Genomic DNA, 13,825 nt, shown 5'->3' with positions numbered 1-13,825 from the left:
TAGACTTACATTTCATCATACTGTGCATGCATACGTAAGCTAAAATTGTAAACAGCTTTCTTTTTTGTAAAAGAAAAATTTGTAACCAGTTTTGTAATGAGCTCAAAAAACAGTAAATTGCAATCCTGTCAAGTTGCCAGTCCACATACCCACGCATCCCCCGACTGTCACCTCAGCGAAGGGGTTGTCACAACGGTTACACTGACGGCCCACCACACCCATCTTACAGGCGCACTGGCCCGTTACAGGGTCACATGTCCGCGAATGCGCTCCAAGGTGAAAACAATCACAAGGGTAGCAAGCGTCCCCACCAAGAGGGCGAAAGTAATTGTCCTGAAAAATTGAGGAGAAAATTGGACCTGATATCAAAATATAATAATGTATATTAAGATACTTATTTTTTTTTATATATATATATAGATTACTTCTATGATGGATGGATGCACTTTTTTGGGTTTCAAAATCTCAAGGTACCATTCACTCCCATTATAAAGCTTGGAAGAGCCAGGATATTTTTTAATACAACTCAGATTGTGTTGGGCTGAAAGAAGAAAGTCATATACAGGTACACCTAGGATGGCTTGAGTGCCAGTTATGGGATAGTTTTCATTTAAAACTAACGCTTTAATACAATAAAAGCAACATGGTCCAGTTTATATTTATATTATTGTACAACTAGAAGTCAGTGGTTTCCCGTCAGTTCCTGCGCATTATATTGAGAGTTTGGAGCATGCGATCACTTGCAGCTTACCTTGCAGCTACACTCTCCTGTGGTTTTATTACAGTCCCTTTTGAAGCCTTTGCTGACATCGCAGTTACAGGGCCCACAGGTCGGGTATCCCCACCAGCCGTGAGCACAAGGTTGATCCCCTCTGTGTGTGTGCGCACACGTCAAAGAAAGAGTGAAAAGGGGGACAGAGAAAAATAAAATCATGCAATAATGCAGTTTAAACTACAAACTTCACAGAATGAGACTCAAACAGCTTATTTTGGGGACTGAGACTGATTGAATTTGCTTTGAAATCGGACATAAAAATTCGGCTGTAAAATCAAAGCGGGGTATTCTGACTGCGAGGCAAACACGAAATTGCTTGTGTGAAAGCAATACATCATTCTAAGCCTGCTTCCTTTGTGATCATTGAAAAGAGAATCTTCTCATGGTTAAAGGAGGGAACGGAAACTCTTTCAAACACACAGTGTTTGATCTTATTATTTCAGTCTTTCTCCTCTCATGGAAATTCTTTTATTTGTTATCATCTAATTTTTGGAGTTTACAGAAAATTCACTTTTTCAAAACCCAAGAGATTCTGCTAAAGAACAGTTTATCTTTAGTGGATGAAACACTCGCCAATTACTGGATCATTTCAGCAGTCGGAGCTTTACTTTACTTTGTTGCATTATAAATGAAAGCGTTACAGTGTGGGTGTCAAGGACATGTGGAAATTATCAGAATTAAAGGAAAGGCCAGATTTAAAGGATCATCATAACAATACCATCACAAATACCGCCAGCATCTGCGATCACAGCTTTCGCCACTTACAAAACCTTGGCAGTTCATGAAACAGACCACCAGACAATAAAGCTGTTGTCAGTCAGCGTGTTTAAGCACGCACCGAGCTTTAACTTAAAGTCCACCGATTTTCTTAATCCTAACCAAATCTAAACATAAAGGGACAGTTCACCCAAAATGAATGTTCTGCAATTATTTCCAAAACTGTTTGACATTCTTTCTTCTACCTTACACAAATAAAGAGATTTTAAACAATGTCCCAGTGTTTTTTTTTTTTTGTTTTTTTTTTGTGGCCATGTAATGAAAGACAATGGGGTGTCCAATGAATTTTATGGACAGAAACAGTTGAAACAGTCTTCAAAATATTATTATTAATATTAATATAATTTTATATTCCATATTCGACAGAAGAAAGAAAGTCATACAGGTTTTGAATGATATGAGAGTGAACTATGTCTTCCAATAATAACATGACAGATAACAATCTGAGACAAGATTCATGTCCGACAAAAAATTTAGGACAAGTTACATGCAAAACTTTTGGGTAAGGGATTTGTTTTGAGCCCTAAACCTGAGTAAAATGAATGAATGAATGAATGAATGAATGAATGAACCAAGGAGAAGGAGAGATACTCACTTGAGCTCACAGTATTGGCCATAGAAATTGTGTCCACACTCGCAGCTGTAACCATGTTTGGAGCTGGGTTTTCGAACACAGGAGGAAATGTGTTCGCAAGGGTTCAAGAGACATGCATCCACACAGTCTCTGCCAAAGTAACCTGGGGGAAAGGAAAAGAGAGATAGAAGATTCATAAAACTAGACACTCAAATCTTTACTCATATAAACAAAGCTTTTTATGTATGTCCTCCTTTTGCTTTAATGATAAACCACAACTAATTTTAGCCCCTATGTAGAACTGTTGGTGTTACCTGGCTCACAGACACACGTGTGAGACGCCCAGTTGTCCCCGCAGAGGCTGTGTGTTGGACACAGGTTGGATAGACAGGCATCAGGTACGTTACACCCGTCTTTAGCCCGGACTCGTGTCGCATGTCGTATGTTGATGTTGGCAGTGTTGGTGGAGGTCTCACCCATTCGCAGACCCTATAAGATGACCACATGAAATAATCATGTGAATAAGACAATACACACCTTTAAACAAAGTAAATGTGCTTGTATGTGAGATTTACCTGCATGCAGCCAGTAAATCCTCCCTGCACAGTGCCGTCTTTCTTAAGCAGTCCGCCGATAAACAAGTTTCTCAGTTTAAGCCCAGGCAACTCATTGCCGATTTCCACTGTCCTCTATATATATATATATCAAAACAATATCAGAAATATCAGAACTCAAACCACATGCCTTTATTGTTTTTTTTTTTTTTTTTGTTTTTTTCAACTAGAGGGACTCAACCAGGGTGATTTCACAATTTTTTTCTTATTGATTACTTTTGCAGCAAATGTATGGAAAATCTATCATAAAAATGTTAATTATTACACTATTACACTGGATTCTTAAATCTACTGTACTGCTGCTTCAACACTTAATATATAAATAACAATAAAATACACAAAAACAATTTTAATAGTTGTTCATAGCATGAAAGTCTATGAAGACTTTACAAATGATGTAAAAAGTGTGAAAATATGATATAATTGCGTGTAATTAGAATACATAAAAGTACATGTTACTCTTATTTATATATAAAAGTCTGTGTTTACATAATATATTTGTGTGTGCTGTATATAATTATTTTGTATAAATAAATACCTATGGATGCATGTATATATTTAAGAATTATTTGTGCTTAAATTCAGTATATATTTATATATAAATACATAATCTATATTATATAAATATAAATATTTCATATATGAATAACATTTTCTTAAATATATACATGCATCTGTGTGTATTTATATACACAAAATAGTTATATACAGCACACACAAATATATTATGTAAACACAGACTTTTATTTTGGATGCGATTAATCGCAATTAATTTTTGCACAGCCCTAATATATATATATATATATATATATATATTTTTTTTTTTTTTCAGTTTAAGTTATTTTAAATGCAAATTACAAATGTTGCTTTGGCAATTAGCTTCAAAAAATATTTTTTTATATTAACTAATGATAACAAAGATTAACAAATACAGTAACAAATGTATTGCTCATGGTTAGTTAATAGGCTACATAATACAAGTGTTACTGGAAAGTTTTAATTGTAGTCCACACAGCACCACATTCCCATAGTTGAACATTGTTTGTGTTTGAACCAGACTTACAGTAGGTGATCTACAAATAAATATACCTGATAATATAGATACTAGATTATATACCTGAAACATGCCATAATCCAAAGACACAAGCGCCATATATTTGATGTCTTTGCCATCTTTTCCACTCTTGAGCTCGACAAGCACATGGTGCCATTCACCGTCGTCCACGCAAACCTGAGGAAAATCTAAGAGGGCCACACGTCTAACACCCAGAAACACCTGGAAGCGAAGGTGTCTGTTGCTCACCTGGAAACACAAAGTAAGAATATGAGAAATCTAAGACAAACAAGGATGAGAACAAGGTCTGATTTATCTGCTTTATTAAAAAAGACATATCATGGAAAACAAGATTGAACATGGTGGGTTACTGAAACACAATAGTCACCATAAGATTAATCTTGGAAAACTCTCCAGCGCTGGCTTGTAGTAGAACGCCTATGCTTTTTCGGGTGCGAAACATAAGACCCATGTACCAGGGAATGGCAATGGTAATATCGGTCTCACTCCATGACACAAGTGCGTGGCCATCGAAATGCAGGGGGGCGGGCATAACTGTGGAAAGAAGACCATCAGATAACAATTTAGATGACATCCAGACTAAACAAAGTTGTTTCATTAACTGAAATCTGTTAAACAAGCACACACTGAGGGAATCACTTTGACATTCCCTCCTGTCCCGACGCACAAATAATAACTATCATTCACAGATCGAGGAATGTCTCCCAGTCATCCAGGAGATTTCTTAATCAGGAATGTGAAACATTCTTACACACCAGTTTCCTGAGGGCAAATATTTTACTTTCTCTATGCGAGGTCTGAACTTATGGAAATAACAGATCTTAGACCCAACCCTGGGAGTGTGAAAGTAATATTAGTGATATTCATAGTTGGCCTCCTCTTCAGTTTTCCTCAATTGAGAATATTTTCAGAGCCCCTGATCTCAGTATGCTTTCATTGTGTGTAAAAGAGTAGGCTGAATGTTCTTCAAAACATCATCTTATGTGCTCCACAGATCTACTTCCAATGGGGGTATTATGACTTTTATGTTTTTTGTAGACCGTGTGACCTCTCCATCCAATTGATAAGCAAAAATAAATGGAAAATGTGGGTTCACCAAGGTTTCCTTCCAAGAAATTAGGTCAAACTAAGCTCACTGAAAATGTTAAGCTATTTGCAACCCCATTCACTCCTTCAAATCTCCATTGACCGTTAAGGGGGACTCTATGTGATTATGATGCACTTACTGTGTAAAAAACTTTAGACAAACAGTTAGACAGACAAACAGTCAGATAGACAGATAGATTCCTGTCTCAGGTGTGAGTGACTGGATTTATGTAGACTTTGGTATGAGGCCAAGGGCAAATCCAGGCAAAAGATGGGAGGTGTTTCTATGTGTTTGTGTCCATTAAGCAAAATCAAGTCAAAGGAAGAATGATATATAGAAAAGAGTAGGAAAGAGAGGATTATCTTACCATGTTCACAATTCTTTCCTCCGTAGCCTAATGGGCAGTTACAGGTGTGGGTGTTCCATCTATTCACACATACGCCTCCATTCAGACAAACAATCAGGCTACAAAAGTCATGTTTCGCGGCACAACCTGAATAGAAAGGGAAAGTGCACTTTAATATTAAGGGTTGGAGTTTGACAGCTTAATGGAAAGCTAAGAAAGGAAAACATTCTTTGAAGAAACAGTGCTGTGAGAAAAAAAAATATTTAAGGAGGCCAAATATTTAATGTTTGGGGAGTTGAGGTACAAGTGTTTGTTTTTTCGAAATGTTCGAAATGTATTATTTAGGGTAGATATGATTTGTCATGATATGAACCCTTGTTACACAGTTTCTAACCTGCCGAGGTGCCATTGTTGGCAATGAAGCCGGCCATGTCTATGGGCTTGCTGTCGATAGTCAGGTTCCTAATGCAGCCCACAAAGTCTCGGTTCTGTATGGGGAAATCCTCAGGGAGGTTTGGAACGCCACCGAGGAGCAAAGGTCCGGTGAGATCCAGTGACCTGCACACAAACAAAAAGATTCTTGAAGCCACGAATACAAAAACCCAAGTCTCCATTATATGGAATAATACAGTTGCATTAAATGTTTATGTGCATTCAAACTTGAGATATCTACACCTTTAGGCCCATTAGGCAAAAAAATAGATGACAATGAGATGAGTGACTATTTTTAATGTATTTTTCCCCCCTTTTTTTTAAAGAGAGAAAAAAACATCCTTTCAACCCTCAATCATTACATTATAAAGAAATTAAGGACAAGATGAAGAAAGAATTTGCTTCTTTGGGCGAATTAATCCTTCAGTATTGTTCACACAGTTAATATATACAGTATATACAGTATATACACAATATATATATATATATATATATATATATATATATATATAAATAAATATGGTTCTCTCTAGTTTTGCATGTATTCTCAGTATGACAGTCTGGCCAAAAATGATGTCCAGAAAATTTGGTATGTTTCACTGTGTAACACAAATAAAACCATTGACTCCATGCACAACTACACAATATACTTGGAAATCTATAACAAATATTTCATGATATTTGAATAAAGGGTGAAGATATTTCTACTGTGCCGGCAAATTGGGTTAATGCCCTTCATGGCCTTTTTTCATGCCAACATCTGGCAGCAATGGTCATATCCATCATAGTCTCCATCCATCATCATTTCATATCAGATTATAAAAATAATCTTGTATTTTCAAAGGAGAGTCTGTGAGAAAACCATTAAGAACCATTAGAATAAAATGTGCAGAGCTATTAAAAGGAGTGTGTTCACACATTTTTTTTTTTTTTTCAGAATATTATTTTGTTTTATTTGAGAGTTTTATTGTCACCAGATATGCTGCGGTTTTGTATTTCAACATCTGGGCTTCACATTCTAATCTACAATTCATATTGTGACCCATAAATCCACATAGATCCGTAGGTTTATGGGTCAGCAGCACTTACTGCAAGCATATATGGTCTTACCCTAGCAGTTGCATTTCAGAGGCTTTACGGACCATCTCTTCACTTAACTCACACGGATCTCCACCATCTAATACTGTGCTGTTCTCCACACAGAGAGACAATTAGCCTACAATGGCAAATCCCAGCTGCAGATAAGCCAAGAGTGTGTTCCCATTGTAGAGCCCATAAAACTTGTTTGACGTGAGACAGAGTGCAGATTGATGGAGATTAGGGGAAAAATGGAGTGTAATGGGAGAAGCAGAATGCTCTGTAATCTCCTTTAATGATCAGCTATTCAACACCCGTCGGTGGTTAGCATGCCTTCGTGTACTCAAGTTCCTCTGTCCCGTCACACTCTCCCTTTCAGCACACAGTATCATGACCGTGAGGGCTTTAGATGGTGGAAACATGAATGAATGTGGCAGACAGAACTGACAGACTGGGAAGTGCAACTAATCCCAAACTCAACATTAAAACTCATGAAATCACAATTCCTTAAAAACTCAATGTTTTGTAGTTTCTGCAATGTCACATATTTTAGATATTCTTCAGGCTATTTCAATTTCAAAAGGAAATATGTCAACCCAGACAAGAAATCTGCCCTCAATATGCAACTTCATGATATATTTAATATCTGGGGACTCAATTAAATAACTTTTTTTTAATAAGTATTATTAGTATCAAAAATAAATTATTATTATTATATAAAATATTTAAAAAGACGAATATCCTGTTTTAGTCTTAAATATGCAAGTTTCATGTTCACTTTAAGAGAACATTTATCTCTTTTGGCCTGTTTGGGTCAAAATGTTTCCAGGTTTTAAAAAAAAATTAAAATAATAATAATTATTATTATTATCATCATCATCATCAGAGTGACAATAAAGCAAAGGGATAATTAAAATATATAAATAATATAATAATATTAATAACTATAAATCACAATAATCAGAAAATAAATAAATGATTTTTTTTCTTGTTAAATATCCTAAAACACTTAATACGCCACACTTTAGAAGTAAAAATGGTTGTAAAAGCAGTCTCATGTTGACTTAGAAAACACTTACTTCTTTTGGCCTGTTTGTGTACCACGGGCGGCACAGCTGTAGTTCCCAATCTGTCCCCCGAAACGCAGAGCCATGGCCACATCACAGTCGTCGACGGCAACCACTGCAACCTTTTCCTCAGAGGGGCCATGAGGGATGCCAAGACTCCCTATATTAGGCTTGAATTAAAAAAAAAAAAAGTTGTGTCTTTAAATTAACAGTTAAAATGTAATGGTAATACAAAGTTAATTTGTGGGCCCCAAGAGTAATCTGGACTCTAAAGCTTATCTTAAAACAATGTATGTAGTTTCCAAACACTGTTGAAATTCAAGAGATTACATATTACTTCATTGTATTAAAGGGATACTCCACTTTTTTTGGAAATAGGCTCATTTTACAACTCCCCCAGAGTTGAACAGTTGACAATTTTATGATATTTAGAAAAATATCAGGAACCAGACAGTTTCTGGTCTCATTGACTTTAATAGTATATATTTTTTTCCTACTATGGATGTCAATGAGACCAGAAACTGGTTACTGATCTACTGATATTAAAATATATAGATGCTTTTATGGGGATCCCTCGCAAGGACATCTGTTTTGGACATCTAATGTAATGAAGATCACACACGTCTCATTAAACTTTTGTCAAGTCGCCTTCTAAAATCCTGAAATTGAATTGCAAAGTTTGTGGATCAGAGCAACATTTCCACTCAAACCTTTGTGAATGTGGAGATGATAGATTTTGTTTGTCTGTAATCTCTAACACACAGCATGAGATGATTATTTACCCCTCTGTGAAATTCTGGCCTTCTCAGCTCATCTAATTAGATTATGCCAACGACACCCTGGCACAGAGGAGATACCAGACAAAGAGAGCACATCATTTCATGTACAACCTCCCCAGAGACTCCCGCTTCCAAAAAAGCAGCAGAAATTTGTATTATCATCTTGGAACACCCTTCCCCCACGATTTTTGAAAATTTCTCAGCTCATTAAAATTGATTTTGTGGTGCGAATGATGTGCTGAGTTCATCTTTGATGTCTGCCCTGTGGTGTTAGAACGTTTCCAAGAGACAGTTTGAACATCACTCGCTCCTGAAGACTCCGGTCACCATTCAAACTAAGTCTAGTTATCTGTGCAGCCTTTGCTGAAATAAAAGAGAAAGAAAGCAGAGTAATATTTTGTAAGTATTTGTCTATGTTACCAGAACAACAACGATGATAAATTTGCTGCAAATTATTGCAACGTAATAATTATTATTGTTGTTATTATGCTGCCTATACATCAAAGTGATAATTAATCAATTAATGACTGTGAATTTTTATATTCAACATTGCAAAACAACAAATAACTAAAATGTTGATTTTTATATTCAATTCATTGTTATTGTACACGGTATGTGTACAATGCTACATAAATTCAAATATTCATAAATCGGATGCCATATTCCTCTCAGTTGCTTCTAGAGAGAAAATATTAAGAAGGGAATGTGAGAAAACTGATAAATTGGTCAACAAGGAAATCCATGAATGGGAGAATTCCTGCACTCTGATGCAATAAAGTGTCACGGAATAAATCCAACCAGTCATGGCCTGAAGCGGACTACTCAGTCAACACCAGTCAATTTAGCTTTAAAAAAAGGTGCGAAAACCTGGTGAAAAAAACAGCTTGAGACACTTTTAACAAACCGAATACCATTCAAATATCATGTTTCTAATGCTATTAAAGTGGACGAACGTCTCAGTTTTTACCAGGTGCACGATGAACATGAAGAATAGAAAACTGATTCAGGATCAGAGTATTCACCGCAGCTCTACCATCTGCCACTCATAATAGGGATCCGCTTCCTTTGTAATGCCTTAATGATCCCAAAATCTCTGCTGTCTTGGGTCTAACGTCGAAAATGAACTCAATGACAAGCTCAATGCCCACAGGAACACACATGCACACGAATCCCGACAACGGCTATTAACCTCCACCCTTGTAACTCATCAGCCTTTTTGTTTCAAAGATCAAAACAACGGTTCATGGATTCCGGGGGCCTAAACACGAGTTTTTTCCTTTCCAAATGTGCTATTCAGTCAGAAAAAAGAAACAAATCAGTGATCTGTTTCAGATAGGAAAACAAATGGGGGTCAGTGAAAACCTAAATCTGTCTGTAATAGCTCAAAGAAATATACTTTTTACATAAAATTAGGTATTTAAAGATTCTTCTTAGTCATATGAGAACTGATTATAAAACAAATGTAATCTGATTATTCAAATGTCCTCCATGTCCTTCAAATACAAAATATGTATAAATGCAATTAATTACTGGTGTAACCAGTGTAGAACTATACTGATGCCAATTGATTTTGTTTTCTTTTTCATTTAGCAAGGTCAACTAAATACATTTCTTTTGAACTTTCTATACATCAAATAATCCTGTTAAAAATCCAGTAAAATATTAAGATGTTTTCAACATTGATCAAAAGTTGATATCTGAAGGATCATGTGACTCTGAAGACTGGAGTAATTATGCTGATAAAATAAATAAATATAATAAATATAACAAAAATTGTACCTACCCCCAAAAAGCAGTGCATCTGGCTACTGAGGTCAGAGGAACATTTAAAATGAATATTAAAAGAATCTGTAGTGGAAAAAATCATTGGGGTCTCTGGACATCAAACATAAAAACAGTAAGTCTCAACAAACCATCAGGGATAAAGGACCACATTAACTGCCAAACTGTGAATAATGCAAAAACCTTTCCATCAAAGGACTGTTTGTAAAAATCAGAGTAGGCAGTCACTTGCTGAGACACTTTAACTTGAAGAATAACACTTCAAAGAATCACTGCATTACAGCTGCGCCCTGTTGTGTTTGCTTATTATTACTCAAGGTAAAGCGTCTTCAAAGACAACTATAGACAAAATAACTCACACGTTGAACTTTGGAAAGCAAAGATCAATGGGGTTAAACAGAAGTGATTTACATAGTTTTTGAGACACCATTTCACAATATGGCATGGCAGACAACTCAACCAAATCTTGTTAAAAAAAATTTCATACATCAAAATAGAAACGGCCGCTAAAGACCCGAATATGTAATAATGTTTGCCAAAACATTCATGCATTTAAGGGTTAAGGCCCTTGCACAAAATTTTCGCAAGTTAAAAAAATAAATATGACCTCACGTTATGTCAATCATGCTTGCACACTGCCTCCGAAACTTTCGTCCATCATAAAAAAAATCGAATCGGGTTCGATTTTCTGCGTTTTTCGCATCCGTGGCAAGCAGTTTGAATGATGTTTTGACAATTTAGAGCCACCAAATAACGAATACGAAAAAACGCATAGGAAAATTACGGACTCAGTGTGCAATGGCCTTTAATTTCACCACAACCTTAACATACGGTAATATTATCTTTCATAGTTTTATTTCATGAATTAAAAAAAGCATTCTGGAGATTTACCATAATAGGCTGGGTGTTTTTATGTTCATGTGCAGCAGAAGAAGAAAAAAGCGTGCCATCTGGCGCTTTTAGAAACTCCAAGTGTGTCATTGTAGTCCCAGATTAACTCAACAGGGGGTTTGCTATTGTCTGCGTCCCTGATCAGACTATATCGAGCTTGGACTTGTTAAATGACAGGGTTAAGGGGGAGATATAGCCACAATGGAGCAAGCACGACATACGCATGGGGGGGAAAGGACATTGAATCTACTGTAAATAGACGGCTATAGAATCTGATCTTCCATAAGAGTTTACAAGTGTAAATGTTGCTCCAATCCAATAATACACTCCCGAACTTGTATGCTACATTATATTATAACATGTTGGATGAAATTACTGGTCTCAGTGAGATTTCCAACTTGTGTTGGGCTTTAGTGCAACTTGGGTCGAAGTTAAAAAGAAATTACGGACCATCAAAAAGAGAAACCTTCAGCATTTTGACTCAATTTTGACTTTGAGTCAATTAATTTCTTAAAACACTTTCTTCCCTTTTTAATGTATTTGTTTTACAAATACTGTTTTAAAGTAAGGCAGCATGTAAATAAGGTTAAAGGTCACTTAGGAACATAAGAAGGGGTTAATGAGAGCTTAATGCATTCAAGCAGAATTAATTGCGCTTGTAATTACAATAGGCTTTCGCAATTAAACAACAACAACTTGAGAACTACTGTTTTAAAACATGAAGCACAAGGATTGAATACCTTATTAAATAATACTAGCACTATGGGTTGCAAAATACTATTAAAAACAAGAGGATGTGTAATAAGACACCCAGGTAAAAGAGAAGACACACCTAGCTTTTGGCTGTGAAACATGACACATGACGAATTACACACGCACCAAACTTCATGAAAGCTACATTTCAGCAAATGAAATATGAGGGTCGCAAAACTGAACCGGATAAAAGACGTAGAAATACAAGATGTTTCTTTTGAGCAGAGCTCTTAGAAGGTGCTGTGAACTTTGATACAGCTAGAGATGCCGCTAATATCACGTGTCTTCTTTCATGAAATATGGACACAGAGGCAATGATGTCATGAAGAAGCACACGACTTGAGACTTTCTCTGGCATAGGACCAACAAATTCACAAAGTACAATCAGAACAAATTTGTGCAAATTCTTCGTAAAACCATTTTTTTACATAACGCATTGCACAATCAATGCAATTATGTACTTTATTTTGCTAATGCTTATTGAAATAGGTCCATTGACTTTCCAAACACACGAACTACATCGACCGCCCTCGTTCTCATTGTGTTCAGTACAAATGACTTACCTTGTTGTAGTAATGTAGATATACAGTGTGCCATTGTCCATTGCTAACCCCACCAGCTACAAATGGAGTCACTGTGGTTTTAGATTCTCCTAAACAAAAATAACAGGAAAGAGGAAACCATTCTTCAGTAATTCTGCTAGTGTTAATCGGATTGCATATATATAGAGAGTATAGCTTAACACAATTTGCAATACAATACAATTCCCAAATAATTAAATTCCAAACTAACAAAATGGCTCCAAAGCACCTTGAGTATTTTAATATGTGTGGCATTTTTCCAGTCTAGTGGACAAAATAAGTAAATCATTATCAAGGAGATAATGGTAGTCAGCACTTTCTCTCTACATGCACTGTTAAATATCATAGTTGTTTATATATCTCTCCAACTTAATTAAGTTGAGTGATAGCTAGTAAGCTGGGATGGACCTTTGACCTCTGAGGGTTCATAATTTACCAGAATCACTGTGTTGTTTGATGTTTTACATTCCAGGACAGTGGAGGAAATGCCTTTCACTGTCTTTATTCTCAGCTCATGTGGACGGGTGACCCTCAGTATTGTGGTTAGATGTAACAAGCATCTGCTAATACTAGGGCTCTCTAGAGATGAATTCCACTATCGTGTTTCCTTTGGAAAAAAATCGGACCTGTTAAAAAGACGGGACGTGGTATTTCACGCACATTGACTAGACAGTAACTCTTGTTGATGTGTGAGGTTTAACAAAACAAAGGAACAGGTAGACAGAGGAAGTGTGTGTTAATGCTCTTTGGCCACCTGCTTCCTTTGGCACAGCTCTGGATGAGCAAATACGCACTAATGTTCGGGATTTGACACTCAAAAAAAGTAGATGAATCCTCAGGACTCAAAGGATTTGTTGAGGCAATTGAAAACCAGTTAGTTGTTAGTAGTTTGAGCAACAAAACAAAAGTCAAAACAACAAACTCATTCTGATACAAATAAATGTAGTTTAAAATCTGCTAATATATATATATAGTATGTGTTAAGGTGTCATCATTCACAAGGATTAAAAATTATTATATTTTTTTAGGGCTGTCAAACAATTAATCGCGATTAATCGCATCCAAAATAAAAGTTTGTGTTTACATAATATATGTGGGTGCACTGTGTATAATTATTTTATATATTTATATAAAAATACACACACATGCTTGTATATATTTAAGAAATATTTTAATGTATATACTGTATATAGATTTATATATACTTTATATTAT

General features: G+C 35.9%; 1 protein-coding gene across 1 annotated transcript in view; it reads right to left on the bottom strand.

Annotated features, from left to right (window-relative positions):
• Positions 1 to 13,825, bottom strand: part of celsr1b (cadherin EGF LAG seven-pass G-type receptor 1b) — a 43,296-nt gene that overhangs the window by 10,032 nt on the left and 19,439 nt on the right. The window contains exons 5-15 of the mRNA XM_039657833.2: positions 12,593 to 12,681; positions 7,837 to 7,994; positions 5,643 to 5,806; positions 5,270 to 5,395; positions 4,183 to 4,349; positions 3,858 to 4,043; positions 2,702 to 2,815; positions 2,441 to 2,615; positions 2,148 to 2,289; positions 752 to 872; positions 150 to 333 (exon numbers count right to left, since the gene is read on the bottom strand). Coding sequence (XP_039513767.2) covers positions 150 to 333; positions 752 to 872; positions 2,148 to 2,289; positions 2,441 to 2,615; positions 2,702 to 2,815; positions 3,858 to 4,043; positions 4,183 to 4,349; positions 5,270 to 5,395; positions 5,643 to 5,806; positions 7,837 to 7,994; positions 12,593 to 12,681 — 1,626 coding nt within the window. The remainder of the gene's footprint in view (positions 1 to 149; positions 334 to 751; positions 873 to 2,147; positions 2,290 to 2,440; positions 2,616 to 2,701; positions 2,816 to 3,857; positions 4,044 to 4,182; positions 4,350 to 5,269; positions 5,396 to 5,642; positions 5,807 to 7,836; positions 7,995 to 12,592; positions 12,682 to 13,825) is intronic.

Source organism: Pimephales promelas, chromosome 25 (genome assembly GCF_988280905.1).
Source record: "Pimephales promelas chromosome 25, fPimPro1.hap1.1, whole genome shotgun sequence".
NCBI lineage: Eukaryota > Metazoa > Chordata > Actinopteri > Cypriniformes > Leuciscidae > Pimephales > Pimephales promelas.
The sequence above is the reverse complement of the archived record's forward strand: the minus strand, read 5'-3'. Positions and strand labels throughout refer to the sequence as shown.